This window comes from Chiloscyllium punctatum, chromosome 2 (genome assembly GCF_047496795.1).
Source record: "Chiloscyllium punctatum isolate Juve2018m chromosome 2, sChiPun1.3, whole genome shotgun sequence".
NCBI lineage: Eukaryota > Metazoa > Chordata > Chondrichthyes > Orectolobiformes > Hemiscylliidae > Chiloscyllium > Chiloscyllium punctatum.
This window is the reverse complement of record NC_092740.1, coordinates 26,002,040-26,015,714: the sequence shown is the minus strand read 5'-3', so window position 1 is coordinate 26,015,714 and position 13,675 is coordinate 26,002,040. Positions and strand designations below refer to the sequence as shown.

General features: G+C 55.9%; 1 protein-coding gene across 2 annotated transcripts in view; it reads right to left on the bottom strand.

The window, feature by feature from the left end:
• neil3 (nei-like DNA glycosylase 3) overlaps positions 1–9,678 on the bottom strand; it is a 62,183-nt gene extending 52,505 nt beyond the window's left edge. For both annotated transcript variants that reach the window (XM_072594595.1, XM_072594596.1), the window contains exon 1: positions 9,509–9,678. In XM_072594595.1, coding sequence (XP_072450696.1) covers positions 9,509–9,601 — 93 coding nt within the window. In that variant the 5' untranslated portion in view covers positions 9,602–9,678. The remainder of the gene's footprint in view (positions 1–9,508) is intronic.
• Positions 9,679–13,675: the final 3,997 nt, after the last annotated feature.

Below are 13,675 nucleotides of genomic sequence, written 5' to 3'. Positions count from 1 at the left end.
GTCCACACCGCCCCTACATTGACAGTCCCTGTCCACACCGCCCCTACACTGACAGTCACTGTCCACACCGCCCCTACATTGACAGTCACTGTCCACACCGCCCCTACACTGACAGTCACTGTCCACACCGCCCCTACACTGACACTGTCCACACCGCCCCTACACTGACAGTCACTGTCCACACCGCCCCTACACTGACACTGTCCACACCGCCCCTACACTGACAGTCACTGTCTACACCGCCCCTACATTGACAGTCCCTGTCCACACCGCCCCTACATTGACAGTCCCTGTCCACACCGCCCCTACATTGACAGTCACTGTCCACACCGCCCCTACATTGACAGTCCCTGTCCACACCGCCCCTACACTGACAGTCCCTGTCCACACCGCCCCTACATTGACAGTCCCTGTCCACACCGCCCCTACACTGACACTGTCCACACCGCCCCTACACTGACACTGTCCACACCGCCCCTACACGGACAGTCACTGTCCACACCGCCCCTACACGGACAGTCACTGTCCACACCGCCCCTACACTGACACTGTCCACACCGCCCCTACACGGACAGTCACTGTCCACACCGCCCCTACACGGACAGTCACTGTCCACACCGCCCCTACACGGACAGTCACTGTCCACACCGCCCCTACACTGACACTGTCCACACCGCCCCTACACTGACAGTCACTGTCTACACCGCCCCTACATTGACAGTCCCTGTCCACACCGCCCCTACATTGACAGTCCCTGTCCACACCGCCCCTACATTGACAGTCACTGTCCACACCGCCCCTACATTGACAGTCCCTGTCCACACCGCCCCTACACTGACAGTCCCTGTCCACACCGCCCCTACATTGACAGTCCCTGTCCACACCGCCCCTACACTGACACTGTCCACACCGCCCCTACACTGACACTGTCCACACCGCCCCTACACGGACAGTCACTGTCCACACCGCCCCTACACGGACAGTCACTGTCCACACCGCCCCTACACTGACACTGTCCACACCGCCCCTACACGGACAGTCACTGTCCACACCGCCCCTACACGGACAGTCACTGTCCACACCGCCCCTACACGGACAGTCACTGTCCACACCGCCCCTACACGGACAGTCACTGTCCACACCGCCCCTACACGGACAGTCACTGTCCACACCGCCCCTACACGGACAGTCACTGTCCACACCGCCCCTACACGGACAGTCACTGTCCACACCGCCCCTACACGGACAGTCACTGTCCACACCGCCCCTACACGGACAGTCACTGTCCACACCGCCCCTACACGGACAGTCACTGTCCACACCGCCCCTACACTGACACTGTCCACACCGCCCCTACATTGACACTGTCCACACCGCCCCTACATTGACACTGTCCACACCGCCCCTACATTGACAGTCACTGTCCACACCGCCCCTACACTGACAGTCCCTGTCCACACCGCCCCTACATTGACACTGTCCACACCGCCCCTACACTGACAGTCACTGTCCACACCGCCCCTACTCTGACAGTCACTGTCCACACCGCCCCTACTCTGACAGTCACTGTCCACACCGCCCCTACACTGACAGTCACTGTCCACACCGCCCCTACATTGACAGTCCCTATCCACACCGCCCCTACATTGACAGTCACTGTCCACACCGCCCCTACAATGACAGTCCCTATCCACACCGCCCCTACATTGACAGTCCCTGTCCACACCGCCCCTACACTGACAGTCCCTGTCCACACCGCCCCTACATTGGCAGTCACTGTCCACACCGCCCCTACATTGGCAGTCACTGTCCACACCGCCCCTACATTGACAGTCACTGTCCACACCGCCCCTACACTGACAGTCACTGTCCACACCGCCCCTACACTGACACTGTCCACACCGCCCCTACATTGACAGTCACTGTCCACACCGCCCCTACACTGACACTGTCCACACCGCCCCTACACTGGCAGTCACTGTCCACACCGCCCCTACATTGGCAGTCACTGTCCACACCGCCCCTACATTGACAGTCACTGTCCACACCGCCCCTACACTGACAGTCACTGTCCACACCGCCCCTACACTGACACTGTCCACACCGCCCCTACATTGACAGTCACTGTCCACACCGCCCCTACACTGACACTGTCCACACCGCCCCTACACTGGCAGTCACTGTCCACACCGCCCCTACATTGGCAGTCACTGTCCACACGGCCCCTACATTGACAGTCACTGTCCACACCGCCCCTACACTGACAGTCACTGTCCACACCGCCCCTACACTGACAGTCACTGTCCACACCGCCCCTACACTGACAGTCACTGTCCACACCGCCCCTACACTGACAGTCACTGTCCACACCGCCCCTACACTGACAGTCACTGTCCACACCGCCCCTACACTGACAGTCACTGTCCACACCGCCCCTACATTGACAGTCCCTGTCCACACCGCCCCTACACTGACAGTCACTGTCCACACCGCCCCTACATTGACAGTCACTGTCCACACCGCCCCTACACTGACAGTCACTGTCCACACCGCCCCTACACTGACACTGTCCACACCGCCCCTACACTGACAGTCACTGTCCACACCGCCCCTACACTGACACTGTCCACACCGCCCCTACACTGACAGTCACTGTCTACACCGCCCCTACATTGACAGTCCCTGTCCACACCGCCCCTACATTGACAGTCCCTGTCCACACCGCCCCTACATTGACAGTCACTGTCCACACCGCCCCTACATTGACAGTCACTGTCCACACCGCCCCTACACTGACAGTCACTGTCCACACCGCCCCTACATTGACAGTCACTGTCCACACCGCCCCTACACTGACAGTCACTGTCCACACCGCCCCTACACTGACACTGTCCACACCGCCCCTACACTGACAGTCACTGTCCACACCGCCCCTACACTGACACTGTCCACACCGCCCCTACACTGACAGTCCCTGTCCACACCGCCCCTACACTGACAGTCACTGTCCACACCGCCCCTACACTGACACTGTCCACACCGCCCCTACACTGACAGTCACTGTCCACACCGCCCCTACACTGACACTGTCCACACCGCCCCTACATTGACAGTCCCTGTCCACACCGCCCCTACATTGACAGTCCCTGTCCACACCGCCCCTACACTGACACTGTCCACACCGCCCCTACACTGACAGTCACTGTCCACACCGCCCCTACACGGACAGTCACTGTCCACACCGCCCCTACACGGACAGTCACTGTCCACACCGCCCCTACACGGACAGTCACTGTCCACACCGCCCCTACACGGACAGTCACTGTCCACACCGCCCCTACACGGACAGTCACTGTCCACACCGCCCCTACACGGACAGTCACTGTCCACACCGCCCCTACACGGACAGTCACTGTCCACACCGCCCCTACACTGACACTGTCCACACCGCCCCTACACTGACAGTCACTGTCCACACCGCCCCTACACTGACACTGTCCACACCGCCCCTACACTGACAGTCCCTGTCTACACCGCCCCTACATTGACAGTCCCTGTCCACACCGCCCCTACATTGACAGTCCCTGTCCACACCGCCCCTACATTGACAGTCCCTGTCCACACCGCCCCTACATTGACAGTCCCTGTCCACACCGCCCCTACATTGACAGTCCCTGTCCACACCGCCCCTACACTGACACTGTCCACACCGCCCCTACATTGACAGTCCCTGTCCACACCGCCCCTACATTGACAGTCCCTGTCCACACCGCCCCTACACGGACAGTCCCTGTCCACACCGCCCCTACACGGACAGTCACTGTCCACACCGCCCCTACACGGACAGTCACTGTCCACACCGCCCCTACACGGACAGTCACTGTCCACACCGCCCCTACACGGACAGTCACTGTCCACACCGCCCCTACACGGACAGTCACTGTCCACACCGCCCCTACACGGACAGTCACTGTCCACACCGCCCCTACACGGACAGTCACTGTCCACACCGCCCCTACACGGACAGTCACTGTCCACACCGCCCCTACACTGACACTGTCCACACCGCCCCTACACTGACAGTCACTGTCCACACCGCCCCTACACTGACACTGTCCACACCGCCCCTACACTGACACTGTCCACACCGCCCCTACACTGACAGTCCCTGTCTACACCGCCCCTACATTGACAGTCCCTGTCCACACCGCCCCTACATTGACAGTCCCTGTCCACACCGCCCCTACATTGACAGTCACTGTCCACACCGCCCCTACACTGACACTGTCCACACCGCCCCTACATTGACAGTCCCTGTCCACACCGCCCCTACATTGACAGTCCCTGTCCACACCGCCCCTACACTGACACTGTCCACACCGCCCCTACACTGACACTGTCCACACCGCCCCTACACGGACAGTCCCTGTCCACACCGCCCCTACACGGACAGTCCCTGTCCACACCGCCCCTACACGGACAGTCCCTGTCCACACCGCCCCTACACGGACAGTCACTGTCCACACCGCCCCTACACGGACAGTCACTGTCCACACCGCCCCTACACGGACAGTCACTGTCCACACCGCCCCTACACGGACAGTCACTGTCCACACCGCCCCTACACGGACAGTCACTGTCCACACCGCCCCTACACGGACAGTCACTGTCCACACCGCCCCTACACGGACAGTCACTGTCCACACCGCCCCTACACGGACAGTCACTGTCCACACCGCCCCTACACGGACAGTCACTGTCCACACCGCCCCTACACGGACAGTCACTGTCCACACCGCCCCTACACTGACACTGTCCACACCGCCCCTACACTGACAGTCACTGTCCACACCGCCCCTACACTGACACTGTCCACACCGCCCCTACACTGACAGTCCCTGTCTACACCGCCCCTACATTGACAGTCCCTGTCCACACCGCCCCTACATTGACAGTCCCTGTCCACACCGCCCCTACATTGACAGTCACTGTCCACACCGCCCCTACATTGACAGTCACTGTCCACACCGCCCCTACACTGACACTGTCCACACCGCCCCTACATTGACAGTCCCTGTCCACACCGCCCCTACATTGACAGTCCCTGTCCACACCGCCCCTACACTGACACTGTCCACACCGCCCCTACACTGACACTGTCCACACCGCCCCTACACGGACAGTCCCTGTCCACACCGCCCCTACACGGACAGTCCCTGTCCACACCGCCCCTACACGGACAGTCCCTGTCCACACCGCCCCTACACGGACAGTCCCTGTCCACACCGCCCCTACACGGACAGTCCCTGTCCACACCGCCCCTACACGGACAGTCCCTGTCCACACCGCCCCTACACGGACAGTCCCTGTCCACACCGCCCCTACACGGACAGTCCCTGTCCACACCGCCCCTACACGGACAGTCCCTGTCCACACCGCCCCTACACGGACAGTCCCTGTCCACACCGCCCCTACACGGACAGTCCCTGTCCACACCGCCCCTACACGGACAGTCCCTGTCCACACCGCCCCTACACGGACAGTCCCTGTCCACACCGCCCCTACACGGACAGTCCCTGTCCACACCGCCCCTACACGGACAGTCCCTGTCCACACCGCCCCTACACGGACAGTCCCTGTCCACACCGCCCCTACACGGACAGTCCCTGTCCACACCGCCCCTACACGGACAGTCCCTGTCCACACCGCCCCTACACGGACAGTCCCTGTCCACACCGCCCCTACACGGACAGTCCCTGTCCACACCGCCCCTACACGGACAGTCCCTGTCCACACCGCCCCTACACGGACAGTCCCTGTCCACACCGCCCCTACACGGACAGTCCCTGTCCACACCGCCCCTACACGGACAGTCCCTGTCCACACCGCCCCTACACGGACAGTCCCTGTCCACACCGCCCCTACACGGACAGTCCCTGTCCACACCGCCCCTACACGGACAGTCCCTGTCCACACCGCCCCTACACGGACAGTCCCTGTCCACACCGCCCCTACACGGACAGTCCCTGTCCACACCGCCCCTACACGGACAGTCCCTGTCCACACCGCCCCTACACGGACAGTCCCTGTCCACACCGCCCCTACACGGACAGTCCCTGTCCACACCGCCCCTACACGGACAGTCCCTGTCCACACCGCCCCTACACGGACAGTCCCTGTCCACACCGCCCCTACACGGACAGTCCCTGTCCACACCGCCCCTACACGGACAGTCCCTGTCCACACCGCCCCTACACGGACAGTCCCTGTCCACACCGCCCCTACACGGACAGTCCCTGTCCACACCGCCCCTACACGGACAGTCCCTGTCCACACCGCCCCTACACGGACAGTCCCTGTCCACACCGCCCCTACACGGACAGTCCCTGTCCACACCGCCCCTACACGGACAGTCCCTGTCCACACCGCCCCTACACGGACAGTCCCTGTCCACACCGCCCCTACACGGACAGTCCCTGTCCACACCGCCCCTACACGGACAGTCCCTGTCCACACCGCCCCTACACGGACAGTCCCTGTCCACACCGCCCCTACACGGACAGTCCCTGTCCACACCGCCCCTACACGGACAGTCCCTGTCCACACCGCCCCTACACGGACAGTCCCTGTCCACACCGCCCCTACACGGACAGTCCCTGTCCACACCGCCCCTACACGGACAGTCCCTGTCCACACCGCCCCTACACGGACAGTCCCTGTCCACACCGCCCCTACACGGACAGTCCCTGTCCACACCGCCCCTACACGGACAGTCCCTGTCCACACCGCCCCTACACGGACAGTCCCTGTCCACACCGCCCCTACACGGACAGTCCCTGTCCACACCGCCCCTACACGGACAGTCCCTGTCCACACCGCCCCTACACGGACAGTCCCTGTCCACACCGCCCCTACACGGACAGTCACTGTCCACACCGCCCCTACACGGACAGTCACTGTCCACACCGCCCCTACACGGACAGTCACTGTCCACACCGCCCCTACACGGACAGTCACTGTCCACACCGCCCCTACACGGACAGTCACTGTCCACACCGCCCCTACACGGACAGTCACTGTCCACACCGCCCCTACACGGACAGTCACTGTCCACACCGCCCCTACACTGACAGTCACTGTCCACTCCGCCCCTACACTGGCAGTCACTGTCCACACCGCCCCTACATTGGCAGTCACTGTCCACACCGCCCCTACATTGACAGTCACTGTCCACACCGCCCCTACATTGACAGTCACTGTCCACACCGCCCCTACATTGACAGTCACTGTCCACACCGCCCCTACATTGACAGTCACTGTCCACACCGCCCCTACATTGGCAGTCACTGTCCACACCGCCCCTACATTGGCAGTCACTGTCCACACCGCCCCTACATTGGCAGTCACTGTCCACACCGCCCCTACATTGACAGTCACTGTCCACACCGCCCCTACACTGACAGTCACTGTCCACACCGCCCCTACACTGACACTGTCCACACCGCCCCTACATTGACAGTCACTGTCCACACCGCCCCTACACTGACACTGTCCACACCGCCCCTACACTGACAGTCACTGTCCACACCGCCCCTACATTGGCAGTCACTGTCCACACCGCCCCTACATTGACAGTCACTGTCCACACCGCCCCTACACTGACAGTCACTGTCCACACCGCCCCTACACTGACAGTCACTGTCCACACCGCCCCTACACTGACAGTCACTGTCCACACCGCCCCTACACGGACACTGTCCACACCGCCCCTACTTTGACAGTCACTGTCCACACTGCCCCTACATTGACACTGTCCACACCGCCCCTACATTGACAGTCACTGTCCACACCGCCCCTACACTGACACTGTCCACACCGCCCCTACATTGACAGTCACTGTCCACACCGCCCCTACATTGGCAGTCACTGTCCACACCGCCCCTACATTGACACTGTCCACACCGCCCCTACACGGACAGTCACTGTCCACACCGCCCCTACATTGACAGTCACTGTCCACACCGCCCCTACATTGACACTGTCCACACCGCCCCTACACTGACAGTCCCTGTCCACACCGCCCCTACATTGACAGTCACTGTCCACACCGCCCCTACACGGACAGTCACTGTCCACACCGCCCCTACACTGACAGTCCCTGTCCACACCGCCCCTACACTGACAGTCCCTGTCCACACCGCCCCTACACTGACAGTCCCTGTCCACACCGCCCCTACACTGACACTGTCCACACCGCCCCTACACTGACAGTCACTGTCCACACCGCCCCTACACTGACAGTCCCTGTCCACACCGCCCCTACACTGACAGTCCCTGTCCACACCGCCCCTACACTGACACTGTCCACACCGCCCCTACATTGACAGTCCCTGTCCACACCGCCCCTACACTGACACTGTCCACACCGCCCCTACATTGACAGTCCCTGTCCACACCGCCCCTACATTGACAGTCCCTGTCCACACCGCCCCTACACTGACAGTCCCTGTCCACACCGCCCCTACACTGACAGTCCCTGTCCACACCGCCCCTACACTGACACTGTCCACACCGCCCCTACACTGACACTGTCCACACCGCCCCTACACTGACACTATCCACACCGCCCCTACACTGACACTATCCACACCGCCCCTACACTGACACTATCCACACCGCCCCTACACTGACACTGTCCACACCGCCCCGACACTGACACTGTCCACACCGCCCCTACATTGACAGTCCCTGTCCACACCGCCCCGACACTGACACTGTCCACACCGCCCCTACATTGACACTGTCCACACCGCCCCTACACTGACACTGTCCACACCGCCCCGACACTGACACTGTCCACACCGCCCCTACATTGACAGTCACTGTCCACACCGCCCCTACACTGACACTGTCCACACCGCCCCTACACTGACAGTCACTGTCCACACCGCCCCTACACTGACACTGTCCACACCGCCCCTACACTGACAGTCACTGTCCACACCGCCCCTACATTGACACTGTCCACACCGCCCCTACACTGACAGTCACTGTCCACACCGCCCCTACATTGACACTGTCCACACCGCCCCTACACTGACAGTCACTGTCCACACCGCCCCTACACTGACACTGTCCACACCGCCCCTACACTGACACTGTCCACACCGCCCCTACACTGACAGTCACTGTCCACACCGCCCCTACATTGACACTGTCCACACCGCCCCTACATTGACAGTCACTGTCCACACCGCCCCTACATTGACAGTCCCTGTCCACACCGCCCCTACACTGACAGTCACTGTCCACACCGCCCCTACACTGACACTGTCCACACCGCCCCTACACTGACAGTCACTGTCCACACCGCCCCTACATTGACAGTCCCTATCCACACCGCCCCTACATTGACACTGTCCACACCGCCCCTACATTGACAGTCACTGTCTATATTGTTTTTATATTGACAGAGTCTATGGTGATATCCTCCAGCCCTACCACTCACCACGCTCCCTCTCAGCTCCACTACTCGCTGCCCTTGCTTCACTCGGCTCCTGATCTTCTCTCCATTTAAGGTACAGCCAGGGCCTTCCACCATGTCGAATGAAATCAGTGAACAACAGGAACCAGCACCAAGACAGGGAGAAGGAACCCGCCAAAATCAGTTAAACCGGGCAGCCGGCATAGAGCATGCGCCCAGCGAACAGTCCACACAGCGGCCGGCACGGAGCATGCGCCCTAGCGAAGGAACGTGCCCGGATTAAGGACGGGGCATGCGTTTTAGCTAATACCATGAGCACCACTGCCGGTACGGAGCATGCGCGTCTGCAAAACATTTTCTCCGTGGCCAGCAATGGGCATGCGCAGTGAAAAACTCGCCGAAACAGTCCAACGTGAGGTGGAACTGCGTCTGCGCAAGTACAGTGTGGGTGACTTTGATTTTACTGTGGTTTTATTCCTGTAGGTAACTGAAGCTGCGAAGGGCTGAGTCCATTAGAAAAGAAACAGAAACACAAATTGTTGTTTTTGGTCTTGGATGTGAAGTGCCCCTTTGAGATCTGCCTCTGCCTTCACATACAGCCCTGTGCCCATCTTATCTCTACCTTTCTGCCCCACAACAATATTGCTATCAGCCCACCTCACACTCAACCCTCCACCTAACCCCTTCTTCTGTCTGCGTCTTACATGTGGCGTAGATATTCTCACTCAGGAGGCTGGGAGTACACAGCAAGCCAGGCACCATCAGGAGATGGAGAAGTTGATGTTTTGGGTGTAACCCTTCTTCAGGACTCCAGCATCTGCAATTTCTTTTTGTCTCTAAGCAGCCTGACTGGAACAGGAAACCCGCAGAAAGGATTTTAAGCATGTCCAGTAGTTATTATCTCCAGGATGTAAGAAGCATCTAGCTCCAGCAGTGGCATAATGATGAAGTCACTGGAATAGCATTCCATTGTCCTCGGATACAGACGTGGGTTTGAACCCCACAATGGCAGATACTGAAATTTGAATTCCACAAAAACCTGATTCCTCCTCCCCCTTCATTATTACCAGTCCTAACCTTCCAACTCGGCACCGCCCTCTTGACCTGTCCATTGCCCTTCCCATCTATCTGCTCCACCCTCCTCTCCTACCTATCACCTTCTCCCCAACCTAATGCATTCTTAGCTCGCTTCCCCTGAACCCCAAGCCCTCCCATTTATCTCAGCCTCCCTGGCCCACAAGTCTCACTCCTGATGAAGGGCTTATGCCCAAAATGTTGTCTCTCCTGCTCCTCGGATGCTGCCTGACCTGTTGTGCTTTTTTGGCATCATACTCTCAACTTAAAACAAAAACTGTCTCGTGGTGATCATTGTGATGAATAGTGTAAGTACCCATCAAATGCCATTTAAGGAGTCTAATCTGCTCTTCTTACACGGTTTGCCCTATACATGACTTCAGACCCACGCAATGTGATTGAATCTTAACTGACTCATAAAATGAGCCAGCAAAGACCATTGGCATGGGTAACAAATGGTGGCAAGCCCCCATAAATTAATAAAAAATTCCTCATGTTGAAGTCTTATCCCTGAGACTAGGGTTTCTCTTGTGACATTTTGCTGCACTATTTCCAGAATTTGAAATTGCTCTTGTGTTTGTTTGTAATGAGGTGGTATAATCACATAACATGATATGTATGTCTGCATGTGGATGTCTTTGGAAATTTTAAAAGTTATACGAATGTATTTGCTTGCATTGAATTATTACTCAAGCAAACACAAGAGAATTCAGATTAAGAAATAGAGTTGAGTTGACCTTGGTCACTCTGGGATATGAGTCTGCCTATCAATCAATTTAGTTAAATCAACATACAAAATAAATTATCACTTGTAATTCAGTATGTTGTATGCCAAATAAATGTACTTTATCAGTTCAGGTTATTGCAATAGATGGGTCAGACCTAACATTTGGGTATGTGTCCTTCAACTCACACTGAACCCAAACTCAGATTTTCAGTGACATTTTTTCCAGTAATCTATTTCTCATTAGGGTTGTTTATTCAATTTTTTAATTCACTTCTCATAATGCTTTAATGACAATTTGGCTTCTACTCACTTGATCCTGTTCTGTATCATTTTGTTTTTGTCAGCTCTGGTGGATTGGCGCTTCTATTGACTATATTTTATTATTTAATTGAACAACTTAACTAGTTTTTGTGACTTCTGTGCTGAACAGAGGAGAGAACATCAGTGCTAGCGAATGGGTAAAATTTGGATGTAGTGTCCAATGTCTGCTTAAACTTACAGAGTAATGGTGTCAGTGGTTTTGCTCACCTCCAGCATAACTGCAATATTGATTTTTTTCCAAGGCTAACCAAGCTTACGGTCTCCTCTTTCTCTCTTAATAACTGCTTAGTTTTGGGGCAAAATGCATGCATTACAACAGGCTTCTGGAGCAAGTGGGACTCGAACCTAGGCCTCTTGGACCAGAGATAGCAACACCACCATGTCATATGCCTTCGATTAAGATAATCACAATGCATGAGTTGCAGTTTGTAAGTTCATATGAACTTTGTCTGATCCTGCTACCATTTTTCAAGTGCACCACTATTAAATCTTTTATAATGGACTCTAACATTTTCCCACTGCTTATGTCAGGCGAACTGACCCTGTTTTCTGTCTACCCCATTTTAAATAGTGTGGTTATATTATGCTATTTAACATGATAAGAACTAATAGTGTATGTTGGAGGTATATTAACATGGATAGAGTATTAGGAGAAAGTGAGGGCTACAGATGCTGGAAATTGGAGTCAAAAAGTGTGGCACTGGAAAAGCACAGCAGGTCAGGCAGCATCCAAGGAGCAGGAGAGTCGACACTTCGGGCATAAGCTCTTCATCAGGAATGTGGGGCTGGAAAAGAGGATTGGCAAGCCAAGAGAAGGCAGATTTGATGTAAGGGAGCCATTTTAAGGATAGCAGTGTATAACTAGCAGATTTCCACAGGGATCAGTGCTGGGCCACAACTATTTAGAAAATATATTAATGATCTGGATAAAGAAAATTAATACTTTTCTTAGCACTGCTGCCTCACAGCGCCAGAGACCTGGGTTCAATTCCCGCCTCAGGCCACTGACTGTGTGGAGTTTGAACGTTCTCCCCGTGTCTGCGTGGGTTTCCTCCGGGTGCTCCGGTTTCCTCCCACAGTCCAAAGATGTGCAGGTCAGGTGAATTGGCCATGCTAAATTGCCCGTAGTGTTAGGTAAGAGGTAGATGTAGCTGTAGGGGTATGGGTGGGTTACGCTTCGGCGGGGTGGTGTGGACTTGTTGGGCCGAAGGGCCTGTTTCCACACTGTAAGTAATCTAATCTAATCTAATCTATTTATAGCCAAGTGTGCAGATTACACTAAAATAGGTGAGAAAGCAAGGGGCCAAGGTGACATAGAGAGTCTGCAGAGGGATAAAGACAGGTTATCTGAGTGGTCAAAAACTTGAAAGACTGAATAAAATATGGAAAATTGTGAGATAATGCACTTTGGCAAGAGAGTAGAGCAGCTGAATATTACTTAATTGGAGAAAGATGACAAAAAGCTACTGAACAGAGGAATTTGGGAGCCCTTGTCTGTGAATCAGAATAATGCAGAGAATTATTGAAATCTACAAGATTCTTTGGGGACCTGATAAGAAGAAGTTGTTTTCCCTTGGAGTGTCTTGGACAAGAGGGCATTACATCAAAATAAGAGATTGTGCAGAATCAGATGTTGTCGAATTTGTGTAATTCTTTACCACAGCAGACTTTCAAGACTGGGTTGTTAAGTGTATTCAAGGCTGAGATAAACAGTGTTTTAATCAGAAAGGGAATCAAGAGTTATGGGGAAAAAGCAGGAGAGTGGAGCTGATAATTATCAGATCAATCATGATTTGATTGATTGGCTGAGCAGACTTGATGGGGTGAATGGCCTACTTCTGTTCCTATGTCTTCTAGTCTTATTTCCAGTTTTGTAGTAATAAGCAATTTCTTTAAAATTTTAGGGAGCATTGATAGCTATCTGTAAGCTTTGCAGATTTCTGCTTAACAAAGTTTCCTTTAGTTATATTGCTATTGTCCCAGCTGTTGTTACAATTGAACAAGTCAGGTCTCAGAATGAAATCTGGCCTGAGATCATATTTTGATTTGTTTACTTTTAAAAGTGTAAC